Genomic DNA, 27,379 nt, shown 5'->3' with positions numbered 1-27,379 from the left:
GTTCGGTTTTGGAGTCTAATAAAGTATACATACCAAGAAATTATGTTGTACTTTAAGATTTGTGATCTTTATACTTCAGTTTAATAGATAAGGATTTTCACACTCGCTTTGTATGATTAAATACTCTCTGGATGCAAAAGATGATAAAAAGACTAGCAAAGTTCCTGCTTAAGAGATTGGCTGAGTTTAATGAAACAGGAGAATAAATGCTCCTCCTATAGTTTGGTTTAACAGGGTTCTTTACTTTTTTAAGTTAAATTTGGACAAGAACTATTGCCTTTCGCTTGCATTATTATTTGGCTATATCAAGATCCTGAAGTTAATGCCAGGCTCCTCCAAAGAAAGTGTTTTTTCTTTGGATACATGTGTCAGAAATTCAGGCCTTGCACATTAAGTGATGTAATTAGTACTGTTGGCATGCATACAAATAGGCATTCAGAGCAATTAATTATCTCTAGTTTAGGTACAGAAAGACTTTCTGTATAAATAGATGCAGCTGCAGAATTATGTTTACATTTCTTGTCAAAAGACAAAGGCCCTTTACCTCACGGAAGACAATCAGAATGGAATTAATTAGCCATTGCCCATCATTGCTTTATATTCACATGCAACAGTCCCCATATAACTCTCTAAAACCAAGGGCTTGTCTGCACTTACATTTTATAGCGCTGTAACTTGCTGGCTCAGGGGTGTGAAATATCACCCCCGAGCGCAGCAAGTCTGAGCGCTTTAAAGCACAAGTGTAGACAGGCTCCCAGCGCTCGGAGCTAATCCCCTCGTGGAGGTGGATTACCAGGAGTGCTGGGAGAACTCCCCCCCAGCGCTCACGCGTGACCACACTCGCACTTCAAAGCACTGCTGCGGGAGTGCTCCCATGACAGCGCTTTGAAGTTTCCAGTGTAGCCATGCTCCCAATGATTTAGAAATAACTCTACTGTTGAGTGCTCAGTTCAACCTTCTCAGACAAATGGACCAGGGTTACCAGGCTAAGACTGGCTGTGCCAGCCAGTGCCTTTCGCTTCCCATTCAGCAAATTTGCATTCTAACATACAATAAAGCTTGAACTGCTTCAACTCTCACGCTAGCAAGACAAGACTAGGGTCTGAAGCAACCCAAGTGCTATTGTGGGTCAAAGTATGCACAACTGATTGGTAAGGAGGCAAAAAATGTGCATTGGGATCCAGTACAGAGGGTCATCATTAAGGTTGTGTGTCTATGTGCCTTGAGTACCAGGCACACATGATTGAAGTACAGTGATTTTGCAAAATGGAGTGCTAATAATATCTATTTACTATTCAGGCATAAGCAATAGTTACTATTTTTCAAAGATTTATGTGAGTACTACCTGCATGTATGTTATATACTCACAGTTAATTACTGTAGTATTTTTATATACTTATCTTTGCAACCAAGAAAGGCTAGAAACACCACTTTTTAAAGATGACAGTATGAAAGCTTAGATTCTGTAGAAAGTTTCATGACACCCAGAAAGAAGCTTTTACAATACATAGGATTGGTTCTAAGTCTTGATATACAAAAAAAGCTAAATTTGAAGTATGTAGCTTGACCCACTTAGACAGCAGAGCGCACAAATTCTGAGTGAACATATTGGAAAAGCTGATTTTTTTTAATGCTCAGAGTTAAGTGGGTTGAATTATTTTGCTCAAGATTTCCCACAGAATTCACCTTTGGGGTAAGAGCAAACACGGATATTTCTACCTCAGATGGAAGCTATACAGCAACTAAAACGAGGGGACTAGAACGGAAGTGGGAATTCAGTCTTCCATACTGGGAGCTGACAACATCTGCTAGACATTTGTGAAGCGAACAAATGTACGTATGCAATAGAATGGCTTATTTTTTACCACATATAGCATGACAATGGGGGAAGAGAAACAAAACAAAGTGTGTTAGTGGTTTTGGGTGGGAAGAGATTAAGAAACCCTGATGTGGAGAACTAATACTTTTGATCACGTTTTACTGCTTTTGAATTTTCTCAACTGCCCTGTTCTGCAACTAAAATATAATGATCTCATCTTTGCCTATATTCCTAATAAATATTTCTTTTCTGCCTCTAACTGAGAGGAAGTGAGCTTCTGGAGAACAGTTACACCCCGGTTTAATGCAAACTCTGTCATCACAGGAAGTCTGCCGAATGCTAGAGAAAAAAAAAAAACTGCAAGGACAGTGGCATACTATTTGGGACACATTAGGCAAGTCCTCTGAGGGACCAGCAGGAGCTGTGAGGAGCCAGCCCAGGCAGTAAAGACTCAGGAAATTCCACCTTTCCTGACAGGAAGAACATGTGGCATGTGAATAGGCTTTTTACGTAGCTATCTGTAATAGAGTGGCTTGTCCCTGAAGGCCTGGAGCCAGCCAACCCTAGTTATTCAGAAGGCACACCTGAGTAGGGGTCAGCTGATTACCTTATTAAAAAGCAGCAGGAAGCGGGGAGGGGAGGGCTGGGAGGGAGAGGATGGGAGGGGAATGACGATGTGCTCAGGGAGAAGACACCAGCATGAAGCCGGAGGGAGAGACGTCAGCAAAGGCCTGCCAAGGCAGGGAATGGCAGCTGGGAGTGAGCAGGCTCCAACAGAGAACCCTAAATTATTAAGAAGGGACTAGGCTCCAGGTAGGGAATTTGGTATGAATAGGTTAGTTTCAAATCTATTGGAATTCAGAAGGATTTATCTTAGTTTTCTTTTTATTTACCTACTGAATAACTGATAGAATTTAAAGAGTAGCTGTAACCAGGAAAAAAAAAACTAATAATGGCAATGAGGGGTCCCAGGAAGACTGGGAGCACAGACTTGATGGGGATTTGAGAACTTTGGGGCTGGATTTATTACAACAATACAATCATTCCCAAAACAAAGAAGGGCATCGCTGAACTACAGAAGTGTTGCATGGAGTTCTTCAGGGGGCCTGAAGAGGGGAAACAGAAGCAGAGTCCTGCAGAGCCACTTGTGGCCACAAGGGGTTGCTCAAGAGGCAGCTAACCCTTTTATACCATCCTCATAAGTTCTGGTTGAAAATTCTAAATGAACAATACATACAATCAGAAGACAGACAGCTTGAAAGTGAGCCCCGAGATGGTATTGTGGGTAGAAGCAGTTTGTTACAGTTCAGGGGAATAGTTAACTCACTTCAGTTTCAGGTGTTGCATATATTCCTCTCAGTGCTTCAGAGCTTGCACGAGTTGTTGAGGTCAAACTAGGATCAAAGAGAAGACAGCACCATAACATGCAGCGTAAGTATGTTTCCTGTGATGCTGAGAAATCTCATGGGGAACGTCTACACCGGCAGAAGGAACGAGCCTCCCAGCCCAAGCAGTGTGCCAGCAATGGCACTGTGGATGCTGTGGCTCGAGCTGCAGCTCGTGCTCTCAAGCCCCTGGGCCTGAGCTTGGGTGACTAGGTCAAATGCCCACCAGAGCCACCACCACACTGCTGAGTTTAGCGTGTGCCAAGTCAAATGAACCGAGCACGAGCCTGTGTAACCCCAGGCTGGGAGTCTCGCTCTCAGCTGCAGTGTAGACATACCCTAAGGATCCAGTCCCTCAACAACTGAAGTGATAACACAGGATGTAAAGTCAAGTGCTAAGTCTGTGAAAGGTTTGTTCTGTGCAAGTAGAAATCTACAGGACAGATCACCACCAGACTCATTCCGTAATCATGAACTTAAAAATAAACTAGACAACTTCTATTAATGTCAATGCACCACCCAGCAATCAACTTAAAAGCTAAACACACACAAATTTGCATTTCAGAACAGGTTCTCCCTGCTATGCATGACGGGTGTTTCGCCTTTCCCAGACTAGTTTTACAGCAATTACTTTGACCAATCCTGTAAACAAAGACCACAGTCACAGCCTTGCAGATGAGACAAACTCATAATATTTATGAGCTATTTGCTAGGAAGACTGTTTATACCATTATTATTCCATTTCCTGTAAATTGTTGGGGGAATCCTTCCCAGTTTCCACCCAACTTCTCTCTGAAACCAGCTCTTATTTTGAGAGAGGAAGGATGGCTATGTTACACAAACTCTCCATGACCCACACTGAAATGTTAACACAAAAACATACTATACCCCTTGTTTCCTTCCTACCATTTAGAGTATAGGTTCTCATACTGAGGAGGAGTTTCTCATTTAGTTCTGAACATGGTGGTATTTGTGGTTCTGCTCTTCCTGAGAGAATGCTCCATAGCCTAGTTTCAACTCCTCTAAAAAGTCTGTCTTCCACACTGACAAATCTTTCCCTATGGATTGAAAGATTCATTGTTCCAGTGGAAAGTAGACGTAACTGGTCATTGCAATAAATCAAACCTGGATCATGAATACATGGATTCATGGCAAGATCCTTGTCTGATAGGAGTTACCAGAATAGTGAGGTTTCTCTGGATGGGAGGACTTGTTGCACCACCTCTTCTAAGACAGCCAAATTCTTGGATGATGGAGATTTTGAACTGGACTCTTATTCAGTGCGGAGCCAATGCAAAGATCAGTGCATTGCAGTTACAGTGACATGGCAACTTGTGTTGTGAAGCAATTGGGAGTTTTTTCCTGGTACATTCCTAAATAGGAGTTGCAATAGTATAACTCAGACACCATAAATGCAGAGACCTACTATGCCCAGATTCAGGTCTGACAGGAAATACCAAGGTAGGCTGGTTTCTCCAGATATTAGGACTGCCCCACCTTGTTCAAATGCAGTCTCAATGCCACCCCCAAAGAGGTGCTTTTAGAGCAGGATAAGAATCTGACACACCTCCCTCTACACACAGATTAAAAGGTTTTGTAAAGGATTTCTGATTTTTAATATGATGTGCATTTCATATAATTTTTTTTAATGGGCATGTTATTGCTGTACCAGAGCAGCTGTTTACTTGTATTTACTTTCCACATCAACATATTTCTTCAGCTGAGCTAAATTTTAAGAATAAATCATAAAGCTATTAGAATTTCTTTAAAAAGACTGCTGGTAAAAGTTCTCTCTAAACAAAGTGTCTTTCACTACATTACTAACACCACCCTTTCTATTACTGAACATCAATATTAAAAAACTAAAATAAAGAAATCTAAATTACAGTTGAACCTCAGAGTTACGAACCAACCAGTCAACCCCAGACCTCATTTGGAACTAGAAGTACACAAACTAGCAGCAGAGATAAAAAAAAGAGCAAATACAGTACAGTACTGTGTTAAATGTAAACGACTTAAAAAAAGAAAAAGGGAAAGCAGCATTTTTCTTCCGCATAATAAACTTTCAAAGCTGTATTAAGTCAATGTTCAGTTCATTTTTGAAAAAAAAAAACAAAAAAACACTAACGTTTTGTTCAGAGTTACAAGCAACCTCCATTCCCAGGGTGCTTGTAACTCTACTGTACTTTTCACTGTTTGCTTTTTTTGCATTTCTCTCATGGACAACCAAATAGACTAATCGGTTTCAGGAGGGCTTCTAGTCAATTTCACATTCAGAATCTCAGACACTAGTAGTGCTTGATCACATACATATGAAAGACATAACTCAATTAATTATGCACATTGCATTTAGGAAGTTTATTAGACTGAGGTCCTTTACATGGGTGGCGATGGATGGAGAGCCACACTACCCAGCAGTTTGCCACACAGTTAAAAACCACAAACTATGTCCAAATTACTATCAGAAAAGCCACTACTTGGCAGTACTTTCTGTAGAATTTAAGACTGTGAAAAAGTGATGTTTCTGGTCTTGATGATTAAGAAAGTTTTCAAATGTGAACAAAGGCAGTGTTGTCTTTCCGCAGTCAGACCCATTAAACCAGCTATGTCTGCAGACTCAGGAAGGCAATGCTTCACTGGTTCATGTTTGGAATTTCTTCCACCAGTAGATGTGGATCCTTTTCATAAAATGCTAAATCATCATTAGGTTTCAGGGTTGCCTATTTCATCACTGATCATTTTAGAGAAGAAACATCCAGCCACTCCGGGACTGTGGGAAAGTATGATCAGATTAATTTCCCTCCTTTCGTGTAATTCTACCTCTAGCAATTGCTTTGCATTTGCATTGCACACATTATAAAATCTTAATCTGTTTGATCCCCACATTTAATGTACCAGTAAGGTAACTTAAAAAAACAAAACCAAAGACTTACCAAGAATATAAAATGCAACAAAACAGAAGAGTAGTGCCCAATCCAGTAACCAGGTTCTCATCTCTGGGCAAACCCTGGCTAAAATCAGGTACGCAGATTGTAATGTTCTTATGGTTCTCATCTAGGACTTAAAACACAAAACAAAACAAACGTAATTAATAAGTTCATTTGACTTCAGATTAAAGAAAAAAATGTGTTTCCTGAAACGTCAAGAACAATCTTTTTTAGAAAGATTATCTAGGCTGGGAGGCTGAAATTAGACTTGCCAGATGTGTTGTTTCTTGAAGGGCAGAACTACAATAAACTTCAGCACTTTGCTGGCTCACCGGGACAGAGTGGAGAAATGTCAGGCCATGGGGTAGTTCTTAAAATCCCAGCTTCTCTGCTGGGCTTTTCACCAACACTTCACCTCCCCACTCTTTTGGAGGGCCAACTGACAGCTGAAGAAGTTTAAAATTATACATACATTATAAATGTGTTACTGTTTGTAAAGCTGGGGTTACATTATCCTGTATAAAGAAAAGGAGGACTTGTGGCACCTTAGAGACTAACCAATTTATTTGAGCATGAGCTTTCGTGAGCTACAGCTCACGAAAGCTCATGCTCAAATAAATTGGTTAGTCTCTAAGGTGCCACAAGTCCTCCTTTTCTTTTTGCGAATACAGACTAACACGGCTGTTCCTCTGAAACCTGTCATTATCCTGTATGTCTGTTTAAGACAGGGGTGTTTTAAGGGCAGCCCAACTGCCAAATATAGGCTCAATGAGGTCTAAAATATGGCCTGTGGCAACTCCACTCCTTAAATGATGCAGTGAGGACAAAGAACTACACTGGTTATGGGCATATTTTATTTTAAAATGTATGCAGGTTAGCTGCTGCCTTCAGGTTCCTGGCAAACTGCCAGCTAGTCCTTGGTGTCAAAGAGAATGTGCTGGCTGCTGCTTTCCACAGCTCCCATTGGCCAGGAACAGAGAACTGCAGCCACTGGGAGCTGCGGGGGATGGTGCCTCCGGACGGTCAACGTCAGCATGATGTCTCACGGCCTGCAATCAGATTACCCTGATGGGCTGCAGGTTGCCTACTACTGGGTTAGAGGAAAGGCTTTAGTGCAATTCATCTGAATCACAGAAATCTATTTTGGAGCTTGGAAAATGGCTCTCTGTTCACTAGATTCATCAGTCTGGATGGATTCCAAAAAGGAATTCCTTGAGAGAAAAATGGAGACAAACCAAATTTTAAAAGAGCCCAATGTTAGAAAAACTATAGCAAGGTTTTTTGGCATCTGGAGATGCTCTGTAAATGTGAGGCACAATGTGTTTGAATTAGCACGTGAAGAAGTACAAGGACACCCATATCTGGTTAGGATCAATCTTAAGTTTTTATACTCCGTGAACAGCAACTGTAGTACTACTCAAATGCCCTTGAAGCAAAAGATTTGAGAGTAATTTTTCAAATGAAAGGGAAAATGGGGTCAAAAACTAGGTAATTTGTTCCAAAGTTCCATGCTCCCAATTAACAAATCTAGCACATCAATTATAGGTAGGACCCTACCAAATTCACGGCCATGAAAAGAACTTCACAGACTGGTTTCAGAGTGACAGCCGTTTTAGTCTGTATTCGTAAAAAGAAAAGGAGGACTTGTGGCACCTTAGAGACTAACCAATTTATTTGAGCATAAGCGTTCGTGAGCTACAGCTCACTTCATCGGATGCGTACTGTGGAAGTGTAGAAGATCTTTTTATATACGCACAAAGCATGAAAAAATACCTCCTCCCATCCCACTCTCCTGTTGGTAATAGCTTATCTAAAGTGATCACTCTCCTTACAATGTGTATGATAATCAAGTTGGGCCACTTCCAGCACAAACCCTTACTTCTGTGATGCCTTCAGAGCGGCGGCTGGCTCTGAAGGCAGAATCCTGCCAGCTGCAGTGCAGAAGTAAGGGTGGCTATACCATACCATACCATCCCATCTTACTTTTGGGATGCTGCTGCTCAGCTCTGAAGGAGCAGTACTGCAACCCCCCCCCATCTCCCACAACTCCTTTTTGGGACAGGACCCCTACAATTAAAACACTGAAATTTCAGATTTAAATAGCTGAAATCATGTAATTTACCTTTTTTAAAATCCTATGACCGCAAAATTGATCAAAATGGACCATAAATTTGGTAGGGTCCTAATTATAGGAGGTCTTATTGTAATGGCAACTAAAATAGCAACGGGAGGAGGAGGGGGTGGAAATCTACTGGATAGAAGTGAAAAAAGGGCAGACAAAAGTGTCCAATCTGAAACAAAAGAAGGCTATACATCTTTCTGGTTGTTATTGCATGCATTGGCCTACATCCTATACCAGTCTCTTCTGCCAAAGCTAGCATCTTGCATTGAACTCATGACCATGCAGGATTTGTTTGGCATGATAATCTAAAGGCCTAATCACATTCACTTTTGATGCAGCAGGTCTTAAAGGACCTTAATAAAGCTCAAGATAACTTACTAGTTTCTGGTGGTTTGCTTGACAGAGATGAGAAGGTGAGATACATGACATAGCAGCTGATAACTCCTGACTGCAACAAACCAGAGTGTGGCTGGCCTTTAGAGAAAAAAAGGTAAGATACTGAAGCATTTTTATGGGCTTTAACAACAGAAATTCAAATGGTCAAAGTATCTTCCACATGGGAAATATTATTTAATCCTTTGCCTATGCACTTTAGAAAGTTTCCAGACAGACTAGGTAGGTATTTCCTCTGAAGGATACAAGAAAACATCCCTTTCTCCACTGGCTGCTCCAGGGAGGTTAAGATCCCCAAACCAATAAGAAATAAACACTGTTTTGGCCAACCATACCAAGCTCAAAAACAATATTCACACCTGGTGTAAGTTACTGGCAGACTTAACAATAGCTATAATTGCTTATCATTTAACTTTGAAATTACTTGAAGCACTGATGTATCTCCAGTCCCAATGCATGAAAGATGCCACAAAAAACAAAATTTTTGTTGAAACACGAAGTGTGATGTGAAAAAGAACAAAAATTAGAATGGTTGTGAATTGTTCCAGCCCTAGTCTCAAAAAACAGATAGATGGTAACTGTACGATGGTGAGAAATGAGCATGAAATCAGAGCTGAATGGGTTTGAATGCTATTCTCTTAACAATGCTATTACAGCAAAGGTAGCGTAAGTGGCTCCATACCAAGCAATGTCTATGCATGTGAAACCTCTGCTATGTGTCCACCCGATCAGGGAATTGTATCAAAGATCCTGGCATGCTTGTCATAGAAATCACAGAAATGTGGGACTCAAAGTGACCTCGATAGGTCATCTAGCCCAGTCCCCCACACTGAGGCAGGACTAAGTATTATCTAGACCATCCTGACAGGTGTTGGTCAAACTTGCTCTTAAAAACCTCCAATGATGGATATTCCACGACCTCCCTAGGTAATCTGTTCTATTGCTTAACTACCCTGACAGTTAGCAAGTTTTTCCTGGTGTCCAACCTAAACCGTCCTTGCTGCAATTTAAGCCCCTTCTTTTCCTGTTTTCGGTGGATAAGGAGAACAATTTATAAAAAGGAGACTGATAACAAACTTCTACAGCTTGAAGTTTTAGGTCCCCCTACCCCTCAGTCTTCTCTTCTCCAGACTAAACAAACCCAACTATTTTTAAGCTTCCCTCTTATGTCATGTTTTCTAGACCTTTAATCATGTTTGTTGCTCTCCTCTGGACTTTTGCCAATTTGTCCACATCTTTTCCAAAGTGTAGTGCTCAGTACTCTATGTGAGGCCTTATCAGTGCTGAGTAGAACGGAAGAATTACTTCTCGTGTTTTGCTTACAATACTCCTGCTAAAGAATGATACTCGCTTTTTTTGCAACACTATTACATTGTTGACTCATATTTAGCTTGTGACCCCCAGATCCTTCTCTGAAGTACTCTTTTCTAGGCAGGAAGGAATAATCATGAAGGGACTACGTACAGTACTTTGCATTTGTCCTTACTGAATTTCATCCTATTTATTTCAGGCCATTTCTACAGTTTGTCAAGATCATTTTGATTTCTAATCCTGTCCTCCTAAGCACTTGCAAACTGTCTCACCTTGGTATCATCTGCAAACCTTTACAAGTGTACTCTTTAGCCCATTATCCAAATCATGTATGAAGATATTGTCTAGAACTGGACCCAGATCCCGGCAGGACCTACTCAATATGCCCTTCCAGCTTGATTGTGAACCACTGATATCTACTCTCTGAGTACGTTTTTCCAACAAGTTGCATACTCACCTTATAGTACGTTCATCTAGCCTATATTTCCCTAGTTTATGAGGAGATCATGTGAGGCAGTATCAAAAGCCTTACTAAAGTCAAGATACATCACATCTACTGCTTCCCCTCTATGGACAAGGCTTGTTACTCTATCAAAGAAGGACATTGGGATGGTTTGACATAATTTGTTCTTGACAAATCCATGTTTACCGTTACTTATCACCTTATTATTTTCTAGGTGCTTACAAATTGATTATCTGTTCCATTATTTTTCTGCCTGGCCTATAATACAGTGGGTTGTCCTTATTCCCCTTTTTATAGATCAGTACTATATTTGCCCTTTTCCAGTCCTCTGGGGTCTCTCACTTCCACCATGAGTTTTCAAACACAAATCGCTAATGGCTCAGATCTTTTCAGCCAGCCCTTAAGTATTCGAGGACGTATTTTATCCGGCCCTGCTGAATTGAAGATATTTAACTTGCCTTTAAGTAATTCTTAACTTGTTCTTTTCCTATTTTAGCCTCAGATCCTACCCCATTTACACTGATGTTCACTATGTTGTCTAACGTAGGTTAGTCATTTGATCACCATTTTGGTGAAAAACGGAAACAAAAAAGGCATTGCCACTGCTGCATTTTCTGTTATTGTCTTTCCTGCCTTGTTGAATGATGGGCATATCCTGTCTTTGGTCTTCCTCTTGCTTCTCATGTATTTGTAAAATGTTGTCTTGTTACCATTTATGTCCCAAGCTAGTTTAAGCTTTTTTTGGCCGTGGCTTTTCTAAACTTGTGTTGTTTTTTTTATATTCATCCTTTGTAATTTGACTTACTTTTTGTATGATTCTCTCTGATTTTCAGGATATTGAAGATCTCCTGGTCAAGCCAGGGTGGTCTCTTACATCCTTCCTAACTTTTTTATGCGTTGCGGTACTTCGCTCTTGTGCCCTTAATAGCTCTTTAGAAAACAGTCATCTCTTCTGACCTCTTGTTTCCCAGGCGATCTTACCTACCAATTCTGAGTTTACTACAGTTTGCCTTCTTGAAATCTATTGTCTTTATTCTTCTGTTTTCCTTCCTACCATTCCTTCCAATCATGAACTCTATCATTTCATGATCATTTTCACCCAAGCTGCCATCCACTTTCAAATTTTCAGCTACTTCCTCCCTGTATGTCAGAATCAAATCTAGAATAGCCTCTCCCCTAATCCCTTTCTCCACCTTCTCTAATAAGGCGTCTTCAATGTATTCCAGTAATTTGTTGGATAATCTGTGCCCTGTGGTAATATTTTCCCAACAGATGCCAGGGTAGTTGAAGGCCCCCGTCACCACCAAGTTTTGTGTTTTGAATGATTGTCAGTTGTTTTTAAAAAAAAAAAAAGCCTAATCCACTTATTCCTCCTGGTTAGGTGGTGATCTGTAGTAGACCCCTACCATCACATCACCCTTGTTTTGTACCCCTTTTATCCTTACCCTTATGCTGTCATGCTTAGTGACACGGGTCAGAGAGGCGATGGTATGGATTTTATGGAGACAGAGTGACATAAAAGCTAACTCAAAACACAGAGAGAGAGAGAGAGAGAGACAGAGACAGACACATGCGAGAAAGGTATACACACACTGCGTCAGTACCCGATGACATCAGCCTTGCTAAGTCTGATAACCAGAAGTAGGCTCCAGAGAACTCTCAAGGTGACCCATCTCCAACAAAACAAACAACAGACAAAAATTTGATAAGCACACTTACGACTTTGGACACAGGGTGAGATAGCTACCAATGAAATAAGAATGCACAGGCCACCATTTACACCAAGCAGGATCTTGTTGTATGTGCAGCCCTCGGCGCGCGTGTAAAAGACAGCCATCAAAATCAGGGCTCCCACAGCAACGGAGTACAGGACAAGAGTGCCCAGAGCTAGTAAGCCATACCACAGTTTATTATGCGTTGTGCCCGCAGTCCTGTTTGTAAGGAAGAAAATATATTAGCTATAGAAAAAATATGGAACATATACTCCTTATCGAGATAGCTTATATGACCATTAGAGCTGCACAAAAGTCAGCATTTTGCTCTCTATAGTACATACATTGTTTCAGCAGTATAGGCTGTGACTTCTGGGTATTTTACAAATATAGTTGCCTTGCTAGATTCATTTGCTATCACCAGGATCTATAAAACATTCCATAATGCTAGTGTTGATCATATATCAAGACTTTACACTGATGTTTTAATGCCTGGCTATTTCCATAAATATAGCCTGCAAGATTCTGAAGATTTGGAACAGCTTAGACTGAGCCATCTGCAAATCTTTGACACTGTTGTAATCGTAGCTCCTAGCTAACGTAGGGGATTCCTTGACTGGAGCCAAGGACGACCCTTCCAGGTCCCAGCTCATTAGTGAAGTTCTTCCATTACATAAGCCCTGGAAAACCACGGTTAAATACACCGCAGCTATTCTTATCCTCCTACCACTACAACAGTTTTGTCCATTCAACCATTCTCCCGTCTTTTGGCTCTCTGTATCCTACAAGTTTTACTGAGTCCTGAATTCCCTACCCCCCACTCCCACCCACCCCTGCAGAACTGATCTTGGGGGAACAAAGTATCAGACGGCATCATCCAGTACAATCAAGTTGTCTGTACTAACAGGGCAGAAATGATTTGCAAAATGGTTTACAAAAATCTGTTAACTCAGATGGTGCCTTTGAGTTACATGCCACTGCTGGAAGTCTCCTTTCAGGTCACACTGACAGCACTGGGTTTCTTCTACAGTTAATTATTGGCAGCAGTGGTTGTGCTGTGACAAGAGAACACATTTTATCTTATCCTCAGGAAAACAGTTATCAGGGGAGAAAAGGGAGAGAGCAGAGGGTTTTAAACCTTTTCTACAAGCTAATGGGATAACTGTGAAAACAAAAGAACAGAGAAAGACAGCGGAATGGATGGGCAGGGAATAGCTAAAGGGAGGGGATTGTGTGTTTGTGTAGGATTTAAGAATTCTAAAATATTAATGGGGCAGGGAAGGAAGGTTCCAAAGCTACACAAATGGGAAATCAAGCCTATACAAAAGAGGCTGGGCAAGGGGATTGATCAAGGAAAGTTGTAGAGTTGGGTGGAAACAAGTGGCTCACCTCTTATTTAAAAACTGGGCTGAGGTGTGTCTATAAGCTTGCATGAAAACAAAACAGGATCCACCAGTTTACATCACTGCTTGAGTGCTGTGGCTATGCTGTATGGATCCACTCTATTTTATCAAAAATGGATTATACTGATACAGAAGTGAAGAGGCTTAAATGATGGGGTCCTTGAAGCACTATTACTATTTATTGGAAACAGAACTATTTCAGTCAAATACAAAGCAACAAGAGGTCAATAATAAGAGGGAGAGAAATGGCATCCAAAATGGGGAAAAAGGAGAGTGAGTAAAGAGTAGAAAAAGACTTAGAAGGTTGGGGAGTACTGTATCCTCTTTAAGTAAAGTTGCCTTCCATCATAAAATAGTGTCCGTGGTATTTTTAAATACTGTGGTTAATTTTCTGTTAATAAAAACATGCATTTAAAGAAGGATTGCAATACAATACATTATACAACCAACTGCTTGCCAGACACATACCAGTTTTTATTCCATTTGTGTGCAAACTCCACAAGCAGGATAAGCTGAATAAGTATAAAAAGGAATCCTCCCGCTGCACCTACATAGCGCCAGGCTGCAAGGGGAAAAAAGATCAATTTCCAATTATGTTGAATTTGAGAGCTTAGATAAACGGAGCTTTGTGGTATCAGGGCAAAAGTCTACGCAGTGAAACCATTATACAGCTCATCAAGACACATCTCAATTAACCTTGACTAGAGACCTTCCTGAAAATGGCAGAGGTCACCTGAAAGACCAGTGCAACTTTGCATCCATCCCAGCTGACTGATAGACATGATTCAGTTTATGGCACTCCACACATTCTAGAATATCCACTACAAGTTCATTAACCTGAAGAATTTTTGTGGAGAAGGTTACTGTATATGAAGAGAAGCTACTGAAATCTTGCTACATGGTGCAGAAAAGCGGTGGCATCAGTTTACAGATCTCCTAAAACCTAAAATTGTTGAGGAACCTGAGGCTGAAAATGACTATCACTAGATTCAAAATTACACAGATGTAAAAATAAGGGGGAAAACTTATTCATTCATATTTGTAGGAATAAAAAAAAAGTGTTCTGAGACACCCCCACAGCTACCACAATCCTCCGCATTCACCTATGACTGGTTTAAATCAAGACTGGATGCGAACACGTACATGATAAAATAGCCTTTGGGTCCCCGCAGAAGCCACATGGGAGTAATTCTGCGTCACTTCCTTTCCAGAGTGGTCAATCTGCATCCTGACCAGATACCTGATTTTTGTGAAAAACTAAAGGCTCTGAAGCAGCAGTTTTCAAACTGCGGGTCACCACTGGGTCATGGAACGAAAGGCACGGGGTGGTGGCGGCTCTGGTCGGAACTGCCGACCCGGCTGTTACAAGTCCCGTTGACGGTGTTGCCCAGCTAAGGCAGGCTAGTCCCTACCTGTTCGAGCACTGCGCTGGGCCCCAGAAGTGGTCAGAAGCAGGTCCGCCTCCTATGCGGGGGGGGGGGGGCGCCCACAGGGCTCCATGCGCTGCCCTCACCCCAAACACTTGGGGATGCCCGTGGACGAGAGCCATGCGGAGGCACATGCATGCCTCCGCCTGGGAGCCAGACCTGCTGCTGGCTGCTTCTGGGGCACAGCACGGTCTGCAGTGCCAGGACAGGCAGGAAGCCTGCCTTAGCACCCCTGTTGCACCACTGACCGGGAGCCACCCAAGGTAAGCCTGCGCCCCAATCCCCAACCCCCTGCCCCAGCCCTGAGCCCCCGCGAAACCCAGAGCCCCCTCCTGCACCCCAAACCCCCCAGCCCCACCCCAGGGCCTGCACCCCCAGAGCCCTGACCCCATCCCACACCCCAACCCCCTGCCCCAGCCCAGAGCCCCCTCCCATACCCCAAACCCCTCATCCCCAACTCCGTTGGATCACGGACATCTATTTTCAACTGGGTCACCAGAAAAAAAAAGTTTGAAAACCACTGCTCTAAAGGAAGTGTGTGCAGCTATTTATCTAAAGGCTCATTTGGAGTCATTGTATGTCTTATAATTTGGAAATGCATCTAGTAATACAGGTGTATAATGGGGTCTTTTCTCACTCAACATTTGACCCTTAGGCTATAACTATAGACAGTCAGCTATCCGCACTAACAATTCATAGCTGGGGAATGTGCTAATGAACTTTAACTGTGACCTGAGTAGTATTTTGCCAAGAAAACTTACCTTGATTAATAAGAGCTGAACAATATTGGTGTTAGTTTACATTGCTCTTGGCAGAGTTATATACATTTGTTGTACTGCAGCATTATGGTTTGTGTTAAATGATAGACTGAAAGTACTCAAGTGTTTGTCAGTTTTGATAAGCTATTGTATTAGTTTAATGAGCATGAAGTTCTTTTGTAAAAATGTCAGCAAAGTGGAGTACAAAACTGAAGGTGTGAATGGGCTGTGTGTATGTGAGGGGGAGGGGAGAAGTCTAGTAGGCTCCTCACCCCTACTCAGTAACTAGGTACCTAGATTTCTAGTAGGCTCCTCACCCCTACTCAGTAACCTAGGTACCTAAGAACCATACCTATCACAGAAGGTTACATTGCAGTTTAGCTAGTAATAGGGCTGTGCAAACCATGCAGTTGCACATGATGCCTCCCCAGCCAAACTAATGGGGCAGGGAGCAGTGGTAATACATATATATTTTATTTAAATAGAAAAAGGGGAAGAGCTACAGAAACCTTCTGGGAGGTGGAGTATGCAGCAGATGCCTCCTGTTTGGAGAAGGGATTGAAGGAACTTCCAAACACCCTTCCCTAAGACATTGACACAAAAGAGACCAGCACATACTTCTTGATTTTTTCTGTGCAAAACAGACTGGGGGAGAAGAAGTGTTTCCTGTCTAGAATCATCAAAAGATTGTTGTTCATGTCCTGACTCAAGAGCTACTTTTTCTCCACTTACACACGTTCATGTTACTCCAGAGAATCAGTACAGTGGAAAGGGTCACTGCGGCGCACCTGGATCACGAATGCCTCCAAATAGTAATATTCTAGAATTCCATCACTTTCTAACACAGTGGGTGTTTAAAGATTAAAGAACAAGGAATACGTAACTAACTTCAGCCTCATGAAACTGGGGTGGGCACCAGACTCACCAGGAGCTGTTCCTGGTGGTGCTAGTGGGCAGGGCTGGGAGCAGTACTGCCATGCCAGGGGAACTGCCTGGGCTGGGCGCTGGCTCCTGCGAGCAGCAGCCCGACATACTGCTGCTTTTCCCACTGTGGTTCATGGTAGAGCCCTGCAGCTCTGTGGATATCTGCTTTATACACGTGGATATCCATATCCGCGGATATGAATTTTGTATCTGTGCGGGGCTATATTTAGGAGCACAAATCCCACTGAATTTCAGTGGGACTTTTGCTCCTAACTCCCTAAAGTAATTTTTTAAAATCTCCCCCCAAAGCTGACATTTACATATGGTTGAGAAAACATTCTCAAACCACTCTCAGAGTTAGTGACAGTAACTGCTACCAATTTATATTCCCAATTAACAAAAACGGTTTCAGACACTACTATGGAAACAGGATCCACAATAAATAAATTGGCAATACAACATCTCAGCAAGAAATCTAATTTTCTACTACTAGACGTAATTTGTTTAGTTTCTGCACAGCTTACAAGATCCTGTCTCATTACAGTCAGTCACTGCTAGTTTTCAAGAGAGAGGATTCCAGTGTGCTTTATGTTTTGTGTTACTTGGCTTACGGTACCACCTTATGAACAGAACAAGCTCTCTCTGTTGCAAATAATGGTATTCAGCTGACTGCGACACAGCTAATTATACAGACAAGGTGGGTGATGTAATACCTTCTATTGGACCAACTTCTGTTAACAGATAATTATTTGCTCACCCACTTCGCCTCTAATAGCCTGGGACCAACACAGCTATAACACCAAAGCATAAAGCTAATTATATCAGCCAGAAAAAAACCCAACACATTTTTGCATATTCCTAAGTGTCTATATTTTTCAGCACTCGTTATGACTATCTGTAAATCCAAAAGCTTGTAAGGCAGCACAAGTTTGTTATTTTGTTCACACACGTACCCTGCGCATGTGTATATAACATGTTAAAAATATTCTTAACTGTTTATACAAAACTAAGAAAGAAGTGAAACAACTACGGCAACCCCATTCATTCACTCAAGGGAATACGGGTTTCAGAGTGGTAGCCGTGTTCGTCTGTATCAGCAAAAAGAACGAGGAAAACTTGTGGCACCTTAGAGGCTAACAAATTTATTTGGGCATAAGCTTTCGGGAGATAACCGATCTGTCTCTACTGTTAAGGTTATAGGCACTCATACAAGCAAAATGGAAAGGGTATATGCATACAGAAAGATAAAATTGTACCATTAAGGAAGGTGTCTTGATCTGGAATGAAAAAAGCTCCTGAGCACATGGCTGCCAAAACTAGAAGCTTAATGAACCAGAACCTGGAAGACAAAACCGAAGTGGAATATTATTTATAAAAGAAATTAAAAGTCTTCGACAGGAGTTCTGTCTGTTTCATAGGACAGCTGTGCCTTAAGTAGTGGTTACTGCTCTCTGGTACAAAGGAATCACTACCGGTCTGAATACAACTTAGAATTCACTTCTACACACTTATGTACATATGTCAAACAAACCATCAAAATTAACTCAGTGCTTTTGATAACACTATACATAATCAAAAAGAAATGCAGTATGGAAATCTAGCACTACATAGGGAATGTGATTTATTGCTTGATTTTAGAAGAGGGCAAAATAAGCGAACAAGCTAAAACTTACCCATTGTGAATATATGCTCGGCAGCTTTTGCTGTTGTTAATTTTGATGGTAAGTAAGAAGAAGATAAAGAAGAAAGACGCCATTCCAAAAGAGACCCTATAAACCGCAGAGTATCCCACTAGCTTCTCACACGTCTCACCTGCTTGAATACCTTTGCAGATGCGCTCATAAAAAGGAATCTGAAACACACACACAGTGAGAAAATTAAACAGGATTTACCGTAATTAAGCAGATTGCACTCATATAGTTTACATGTGTACAGCTGACTTAAAAATAGCTAATTGGATGTATTTCACACTTACAAGTTATGTTTCAGTGACTCTGAACCATCAGTCTGGACTGAGGGGTAAACTGCACACAACAGGTGAGGTGGTACATAGATTATAAAGGATTGGAAGTCTGGAGCCACAATTGACAGCTACTAACTCCTGTCAAATGCCTCAGTACAGGGTGAAGGGGAACAATCCCCTACTCCTCACCATTTTTAAAGGAAGATTGGCATCATACCTCTTCTTTAAAAATAAATTGCCAGAAAGGTAGGAAAATTCCATCCCTTTCCCCACTTGTTAAATATTTGCCTTTTAGGCCTTGCCCTAACTTTGTGTGGTTGTTTGTTCCCTCTCATATTCTGGCCTCAGAGGCTCACCACACTAACGTGGAAATGAATACTCCCGAAATGTCTCCTGAAAAGCAGGTTTCTGTGACTTTTATCCATTTATGTGCTCTGTCTCTGTATGCAGACTAGACCTCGCCCCCTCACCCCATAGCTAGAGCAGATCCCCAAAAGAAGGATTTATAATGGGTGAAACACCATTAGTTTAGAGGAAACTAAAGTCTCTCTGTATCCTCAGAGCCACCAACCTAAACCAATGAGACTTGTAAAGCAATACACCATCAGATGAGAGTGGGGATCATTAGTTCACTTTTCTTACATGAACAGAGGCTGACACACACAGTGTTTTGCCCTAGCAAATGTTCTCTTCAAAGATTTAGAGGAACAAGACAGAAAAAATAAATTCAGCAGCTGCTCAGCCTCAGATGATTTCAAGAAAGAGAATGAGTCTGGGAAGCATACCGGGGTTGTAGATAATACCCTACATAAAGAAACAGCGCAGCTCCAAGAAAGGAAGAATGCTGGTCTCTGCTTGTCCCAGACGACAACTCGAAAAGCAAAATGGAAAGGGTCAGAGAGCAAATGGACAGAAGACTGGATGATTAGATTCAAGCCATATTGTAACTCTTGAAAGATTTTCACCTCCAAATACTTTCAGAACATGGCTAGTATGCCAAGCAAGACATGATTACTTGAGCAAGCAGAACACTAGTAAACAAAAATGGATGACAGGAGCGTACAAGTGAGGGGTTGGTGTACTTGCTTTCTTTGGAGAGTCACACCTGTAATCCTCTACTACCAGCAACAGTCAATCCACATACCAGATCAACCAAAAATGTCCACAGCCTGAAAGGTTTTTTTAAAACAGCTCTGCAACAGGAGGTTAATGTATCATATGACTATGGCAATGCAGAATTGAGGACAATAAGGAGTTTTTGAGGTGTATTAGGAACAAAAACCATCTTAACAGTACTGGTCCATTACTAGACAGATATTGTAGAATCTTCAACAGTAGTACAGAAAAGGCACAAGTGTTCAATAAATATTTCTGTTCTGTATTTGGGAAAACCAGAGTAATATAATCATATCATATGATGAAATATTTTCCATTCCAACTCAAGAGGATGTTAAAGAGCAGCTACTAAAATCAGACATTTTAAAAATCAGCAAGTCCAGATAATTTGCATCTGAGAGTTTTTAAAGAGCTGGCTAAGTAGCTCCTTGGAAAATTAATGTTCATTTTCAATAAGTCTTGGAACACTGGGGAAGTTACAGAGGACTGGAAGAAAGCTACATTTGTGTGAATATTTCAAAAGGGTAAATGTGATGACCTGGATAACTACAGGCCAGTTAGCTGGACAGGGCAGGGCAAAGCATGGCAGGTTGGGGCCTGGTCACTTGCTGCTGCTGCCAGTGCCAGGCCCCCTGTTAGCCTCCCAGGCCATGGGGCCCGGGGCAGTTGCCCTGGTCTGTCCTATGGCCAGGACGGCTTATATTTTCAGAGCCCGAACATTTGTGGAGCCGGGCCCACATTCCTGAATATTGGTGGAGCATGGGCACCACAGGCCTGTATAACTCGCTGCCTAGGTCTTCAAGTCCTTAGACTTATCTCAGACACAATGCCCACAGAACAGTACCAGCTAGACGGGTGGTAAACTGAGATATCTGCTTATTGTACCATAACTTGATTGATTTTACTGTCACTATGTCCTCCCTCTACCCCCAATGGCATCTGTTGAGTCTTTTCACAACCTAGCTTGAAGCTCACTGGGGCAGGGATAGTTTTTACTGCGAGCTTGTACAGTGCCCAGAACAATGGAGCACCGATTAGTGTCCACACATGTTACCCTGATACAAACTCTAATAAAATAGGCAATGCTGAGATTTGTTTTCCTAGACAGAATGCAAAGTAGTGAGAGTTCCCCAACGTGCATGGGGTAGACAAACATTCTTATTAAAATGAAACTTTTAAAACTATATTTTTTTCCAAACACACCAGATAGTGCAAAAAACTTATGTTTGCGAAACTAAACTCTCATTTGTAGCTGTCCCCTCCCAAGACAAGCGTCTTAGGTATCATTGAGTTAACAGATATGCTGCTAAGGCAAATGATATAGAACCGTTTCAGACTTAGTGAATTTACAGCAAATGTAGAAGCCAGATTGGCACAACATTCAAATGGCATCATCAAATCAATAAAATTTCAAAAGGCGAGTTAGAAAGGGTAATATTCACTCCACATGAAAGAGGATGTTCACAATATTAACAGGAGTATTTGATCTCTAAATTGATAGAGCAGGCACAAAGTCATGTATCAGATATACAGATGAAGAAAACACTGGGACTAGGTTTTAAAATTCATGAGCTCTCTATTTTTACAGATGGTCAGACTATACAAATATTGGAGAACTATAGTTTGCTTATGGCCTGGTTTCCGAGGTTGCTGAGCACTCAGAAATCCCATTGAAACCACCTCTAAATATCAGTCCATAATTAATGTCTCAGTTTCCCAATCTGGATAGAGAATTTGAAGGTGCACCCTGCTAAGGCTGGGCTTAATTAACTGTTGAAGCTTTTGAACTTTAAACATCCCAGAACATGCTTTATTACTAATTTAGAGAACAGATAAAGAAAGCCTAGTTTCATACACTTCATTTTTCATTCAAAACAATCAAATACTCTTAATTTAAAAGAGCAATTATCTTTCCGGTTCACACTAACTCCTCTTCTTTGTGCCATTTCTTCCCACCACTGAGCCTTCAAGGCAAAAGAACAGGCAGAGAAATTGGCATTACTGAAAATCATATTGTTGAGGGCTGCTTAGGAGACCCTGAAATAGTTTACTGTTTTGATTAGAATATTTGTTTTGTTGGAGACACAAATTGTATTAAAACCTTACTAATAAAAGAAATGGATTTTATGAATTTTTGGCATAAACATGTAAATTGTCTTCAAAAAATTCAATTTCTTGGATTATATTCAACTTCTCTCCATTCAAGCTTCCCACAAATGAAAATCTAGTTCCTGTCAAGCAATCAAGATGGTACATGAACTCTGGCAAACTAAAGTGTTTTTAAAAAGCCAGAGGTCAAGGAAAAACAATATGCCTGTATTAGTCAGCCATACAGACTACAGGCAAGCAGAACAGAATCAATCTAGTAATTTAAATAGCTGATTAAACTGGGAAGCAACTTTAACCATGTGTTCCACGGCACACTTTCTTTGAGAAGAGTGCAGTGAAACAGCCAACGCAACGCTGGCTGAAGACCTCTTCTGAACTTTTAAGACCACCTTACTCAAACAGAAAGGCAGGCTTGATGCTTATTCCCTGGAGAAACTAACTAGGTTCCAGTCTTATGTTACTGAATTATTGAAAATTCAATCCACTCCCTGTTTAAGTAGCAGAATCAGATTTTTGTTCTGTAACAGAAACAAAGTTTAGATCTCATGCATTAGTATGTTGTGCTGTCAGGAGCTATGGCAATTTGGGGAATCTATGTACACCTTACAAATTCTAGTTGATTTTAAGAACTTGCTGTATCATTGAATGCCACGTCTATACTACAGGAACTATAGCAGCAAAGCTACCGTGCTGTAGCTATGCCAGCATAACCCAACAATGTAGACACAACCCCCAGCGACAGAAGGGTTTTGTCACTGTAGGAATACCACTTCCTTCAGCAACGTTAGCTAGGTTGATGGAAGATTTGTCTGTCGACCTAGCTATATCTACACTTGGGCTTAGGTCAACATAGCTACATCACTCAGGAGTGTGGATTTTTCACACCTGAGTGACATAGCTATGTTGGCATAAATTTTACAACAGGTCTCAGCGTATGTGGAATTCACCTTGTGCTGTCAGAGCTGAGTCAGGTGTCTCCCAGTCCAGGGACAATGGAAGGTCGCTAAATGGCTCCCATTCAAACTGGAACACCTTGGGACAACGGGGTGGAGAAAACCAATTCTCTTAGTTTCAGCAAATTTCTCTGCAAGGGTCGGGGGATGAAGGAGTGGAATTCCCCCAGAAGCTGAACAAAGATTTGGTGTTCGCTCTGGATCTTAAAGAAACAGAGCCTGAGACACTCAGAGGAAGAACTCTCAGGAGGAACACAGGCACAGGCTCTTGGAGGGAGAGATGTCTTTGAAAGCAACCCGCCCAAGTTAAAGGAAGCTGGCTGGAGAAAAAAAGAGCGGATCCAGGGATGCCAAGGGTCGGCCGTCCTTAAGAGTGAGAGTTACAGCACAAAGAGTGAGATTCAAGGTGGTGTGTTAGGTCATTGCTTAAGACAGGGACTCTCATCATTGCTCCTTGGCAACAGACATCCAATAGTCCAGGTTTTTAATCCAGCACTTAATAGTTGGTTTTAAAATGTACACTGCTTAACATTGCATATGAAACACTTACATATCCTAATTCACACTAAAGTCTAGGGCACATGAGAATTCCACTGGTTTGCACTGCATATAGATTTTAATAAAAACAATTATTTGCTGGTTGGCACGAGAACCTGGATGGTTGGAGATCCCTGAGGGCCAGAGATGTTAAACCCTGGTTTAGGCACACAGTCAGTGGACAGAACAAGAGAAATATTGAAAAATTTTTGTTTTTATATAAAAACAAAAATGAAAACTTATCAATGCAACAATATGTTTATTTTGCATATCACCTTGTTAGAGTGATCATTTGAAAAACATTTACTATACAAACCTAATCATATTTGTACTATAGTCAGTCATATTACATATACAGCAAACTAAAATAATCAGATTCCAAAATTAAAATAAAATAACCAAATACATTCATTTAATGTAAAATATTTTAAATAAAGTAATTAAATTGAATTTAGTTATTTTGAAGCTAACAAACCATAAAGGATTCAGATTCCACATTTCTTTTAATATCTAAATTTAGTTTTATGTTTATTTGTGTGCTTTTTTAATATTGCCATGTGGCCCCTTTTGCTGTTTTTATAACTTCTTTTGGTGGCTCAAACTTGAAACATGGCTCCGGATTTACCAGCCCCACTTGGATAAGAGGACTGTGCCCTGTCTAGTATGAATGGTGTCTTATTTTTTTTGAAGAAAGACTGAATACACTCTTCTCCTGTATTTGAGTGGGGAGAAATTAAGACAAGCCTGGCAACCTTGGTTAATGGGAACTTTAGAAGACCACACTGAAAAAAAAGTAGTCTTGCCTGTTACCAGGACAACGAATTTGTCTTGTGTGGTTTAAATTTTGAACTGTATTTTGCAGACCCTGCAAACTTTCGACGAAGTCCTGCCCTTTTGGCTCAGGGGACTTCCCAGCCCTTCTTGGGCCTGGACAAGGAGGAAGGGAAAATATCCTACCCAGCTTCTCTCTCCTTGGCACAGGAGGCCCACAACAACTCTTGTTGGTAACTCTGCTTGTTACCTCTGGCCAACCGGGGTTTCAGACAGGCTTACCTGCAGCTGGCCCCTTTTCACCTTACTCCCTTTTTTCTCCCTGGCCTGGAACAGCTCAGCTGGCAGCAACCTTCCAACGGCTGGTATGTGACTCTGTTCGGAGCAAAGAGGCAGCATATGGACAGCCCTCTTTCCCAGAGCTGGTTCTGGTTGCATGGGAGAGGGAATCTTGCCCCACCCTCTCTACAAGATCCCAGGTCTTTAGAAGATTGGAAGCAGAGGTTTTCTCCAAATACAGATTATTCCCAGTGACTGCCTCCTTTATCTGCCTTTGTCTACATTGAAACCTCCCAAAAATCTTAAAAGGCCATGCCACATGACCAAGGGTGGGCACAACTACCTTAAGTGGCCAAACCACACCACCACAAGAACTTTTGCAAAGTTTGTGTATGTTCTGTGCCTCAGCTATCACGTGTCCCTGAAGTAGTAAACTGTAAACCAGAGTACCCTCAAGACTGTTGCTCTGGAAAAGGGAACCAGCACTAGTTATGGTGCCCAGGCAGACAGGCTGCCAGATCTCCGCTCTCAGAAAGAGGTAGTAGACTGAAGAGCTGCACCCCAAGAGTGTGCGCCCAGGAATGCAAAGTCAGAGGCAGTGCTAGGCCTTGGCTCTGACCCAGGAAGCTTAAAAGCACACAGGCCCAGCATATAGGCCCAAAAAGCAGCCTGCAGAGTGTCCAGAGGGCAGCTTGACCAGGGCTGTGACAGAACCTTAATTATAAGAACTATTTTAGACCATAGTTGCCCGTATACTTCTGAAGCTTTAAAGAGCTGAACAACGTCTGGGTAGCATCCAATGAGTAGTGACCACAGGAACATGATGATTCAAACACTTGAACAAGGAACACTTCTTATGAAAGGAGTGCGCATGTGAGCACCCCTTCACAAGAGTTAAAGAACATAAAACCATGTTCCAATCACAACCAGCCCCCTCTGCTTTTTAGGGTATGTCTACATTGGCAAGTTTCTGTGCCACAAGTTATACCACTTATTAAAACGCTGGAATTAAACCGCTGCTGCATGTCCACACTGTGCTCGTGATGCTGGGGCACATCCACATTAGCAGCTCTTGCAATGGCAAAGACAGCAGTGCACTATGGTAGCTATCCCACTGTGCAACTGGCCGCAGTGTGCTTTGGGAAGGGTTTACAATGCCTCATGGGGCAGGCACAGAGTCACATGATGCAGGTTTCCCAATCCCATTGTTCCAGGGGCTTCCTACTACTTTTTCCAGCTGCTTTTCAACTGAAGTGGTGGGGGAGAAGAGTGTGTGACAGGGAGTGTGCGTGTGTATCGAGGGTGGGAGAGAGACAGTGTGTTTTGGGGACAGGGAGTGTGTCAGCATGCTGTCTTTTTTGTAAGTTCATACTGTGGCAGGAAGTAACCAGTCCTGAGGCAGGGAGAGGGAGAAATCCTGACATCAGCCCCCGCCTCCATCCCTGGGCGCTCTGCACAGCAATCTCTCTCTCCCCCAACACCTCTATGTTCAACAGCAGGAGCATTCCACATTAATGGTTTGCTTTGTGTCCCGGAGCAGATCAGCACAGCACACAATGACTGTCAAAAACGGTGCTTTGAAAGGGGAGGGGCGCATGTCTCCAGGGCAGCCCAGTTCAAAACAATGAGCAGAGCAGTCATTTGAGGCATTATGGGACAGTTTCAAAGGCCAATTACAGTACAGAAAGCAATCAAGTGTCTACACTGGCAAAAGAGCGCTTGAACCTCTGCGCAAATAGCCTTACGACTCTTGTCCAGGTGGGTTTTTTTTGCAGGGCTGCTACTGAGGAATTTCTGCGCACAAAGTGGCTTGGTAGTGTGTACACATCTGCAGTTTGAGCAGAAAAAGCTGCTTTACTGTGCAGAAACTTGCCAGTGTAGACAAACCCTAAAACACAAAACTTCAAGGATTATTCTTCCCTTTTGAATTTTCTCTGCTGCTAAACCCACTACCGCACTTTGATGCAACTTTAAACAGTACCCACAAGAGGCTCATAATAGGAATGTTTAAGGGACTAGAGAAAGTTTCTCCTCAAAGACTGGAATCCGTTCTGTTTGCTCTTACAATATTCATTTTTGTTTTCACACTCTAACAAACAGCAAAGACCACAGTGAGGAAATCATGGTGAGACTCCTCCCACCCTTGAGAACAGAATGTCCACCAATTGTTAGCTGGCTTTAAGATCGGTCTGCTGTTCTATCATATCCCACAAGTGATCCAAATGAAGCCTGTATAGCGTTTACTGAAATAGTTTCCACATAACTAAACAGGAAGAAGGCCGCTCGTCATTAGATCTTTGTTCCCTTATGAAACCCAACTGGAAACACAGACAGCTGGAGGGCAGAGAGAGGCATTAGCAGAACACAACTCCCATTTTTTTAAGGGGGAAGGGAGGGAAATGACTGGAACTCTGCTTCAAGAATGACTCATTGTAAGGATGTACCAAGAGAAATATTTGGTGAAGGGCTATACCCTTCCAGTTCTGCCATCTATACATGAGGGTACATTAAAAGAGCCCCATCATTCCCTTTAGAAATAATATACCAAAAAACCCTGTTACTTACGTGCTCTTTCATTTCAGTAGCTACTGTTCTTGACATCATGATACAGCAGATGAGCGTTACCAGTATGAAGTAAAGTGCATACATGAAGCGGGTGCTCGTAGATTGCTTTATCTTGGGGCAGCATTTGCAGCACAGGGAGCAAGCAGCAGTACCACAGCAACAGGCCAACTAGAAAGGCAGAAACAGACAATGTTATTCATTCCGGCAGCATCACCTCATTTTAACTGACTAATTTTGCTAGGGCTGCTGATAGACTTCCTAAACACTCCAGAAATAGACAGTAACCGGAGGGGGATGTATTATCCTAGGTGCGATGGCCTGCTTGATTGCCAGTGAAGGGTAAAACCAAGATGAGCTCTAATAATTCCACAATGGAGAGTAGGAACAAAATGTACTTCTGACATCCTAAAAAAATGTTTTCTGCATTCTTAGGCAGCTCCTG

The 27,379-nt window shown here is 41.8% G+C and overlaps 1 protein-coding gene across 6 annotated transcripts in view; it reads right to left on the bottom strand.

Annotated features, from left to right (window-relative positions):
• SERINC5 (serine incorporator 5) overlaps nt 1–27,379 on the bottom strand; it is a 67,752-nt gene that overhangs the window by 17,211 nt on the left and 23,162 nt on the right. For all 6 annotated transcript variants that reach the window (XM_078852783.1, XM_078852782.1, XM_073344121.2 and 3 more), the window contains 8 exons: nt 26,938–27,105; nt 18,318–18,496; nt 17,901–17,983; nt 14,004–14,097; nt 12,140–12,351; nt 8,632–8,727; nt 6,138–6,264; nt 3,147–3,213 (listed from right to left, as the gene is read on the bottom strand). In XM_078852783.1, coding sequence (XP_078708909.1) covers nt 3,147–3,213; nt 6,138–6,264; nt 8,632–8,727; nt 12,140–12,351; nt 14,004–14,097; nt 17,901–17,983; nt 18,318–18,496; nt 26,938–27,021 — 942 coding nt within the window. In that variant the 5' untranslated portion in view covers nt 27,022–27,105. The remainder of the gene's footprint in view (nt 1–3,146; nt 3,214–6,137; nt 6,265–8,631; nt 8,728–12,139; nt 12,352–14,003; nt 14,098–17,900; nt 17,984–18,317; nt 18,497–26,937; nt 27,106–27,379) is intronic.

This window comes from Lepidochelys kempii, chromosome 5, assembly GCF_965140285.1.
Source record: "Lepidochelys kempii isolate rLepKem1 chromosome 5, rLepKem1.hap1, whole genome shotgun sequence".
NCBI classification, from domain to species: Eukaryota; Metazoa; Chordata; order Testudines; family Cheloniidae; genus Lepidochelys; species Lepidochelys kempii.
This window is presented reverse-complemented; position numbering and strand designations above follow the sequence as displayed.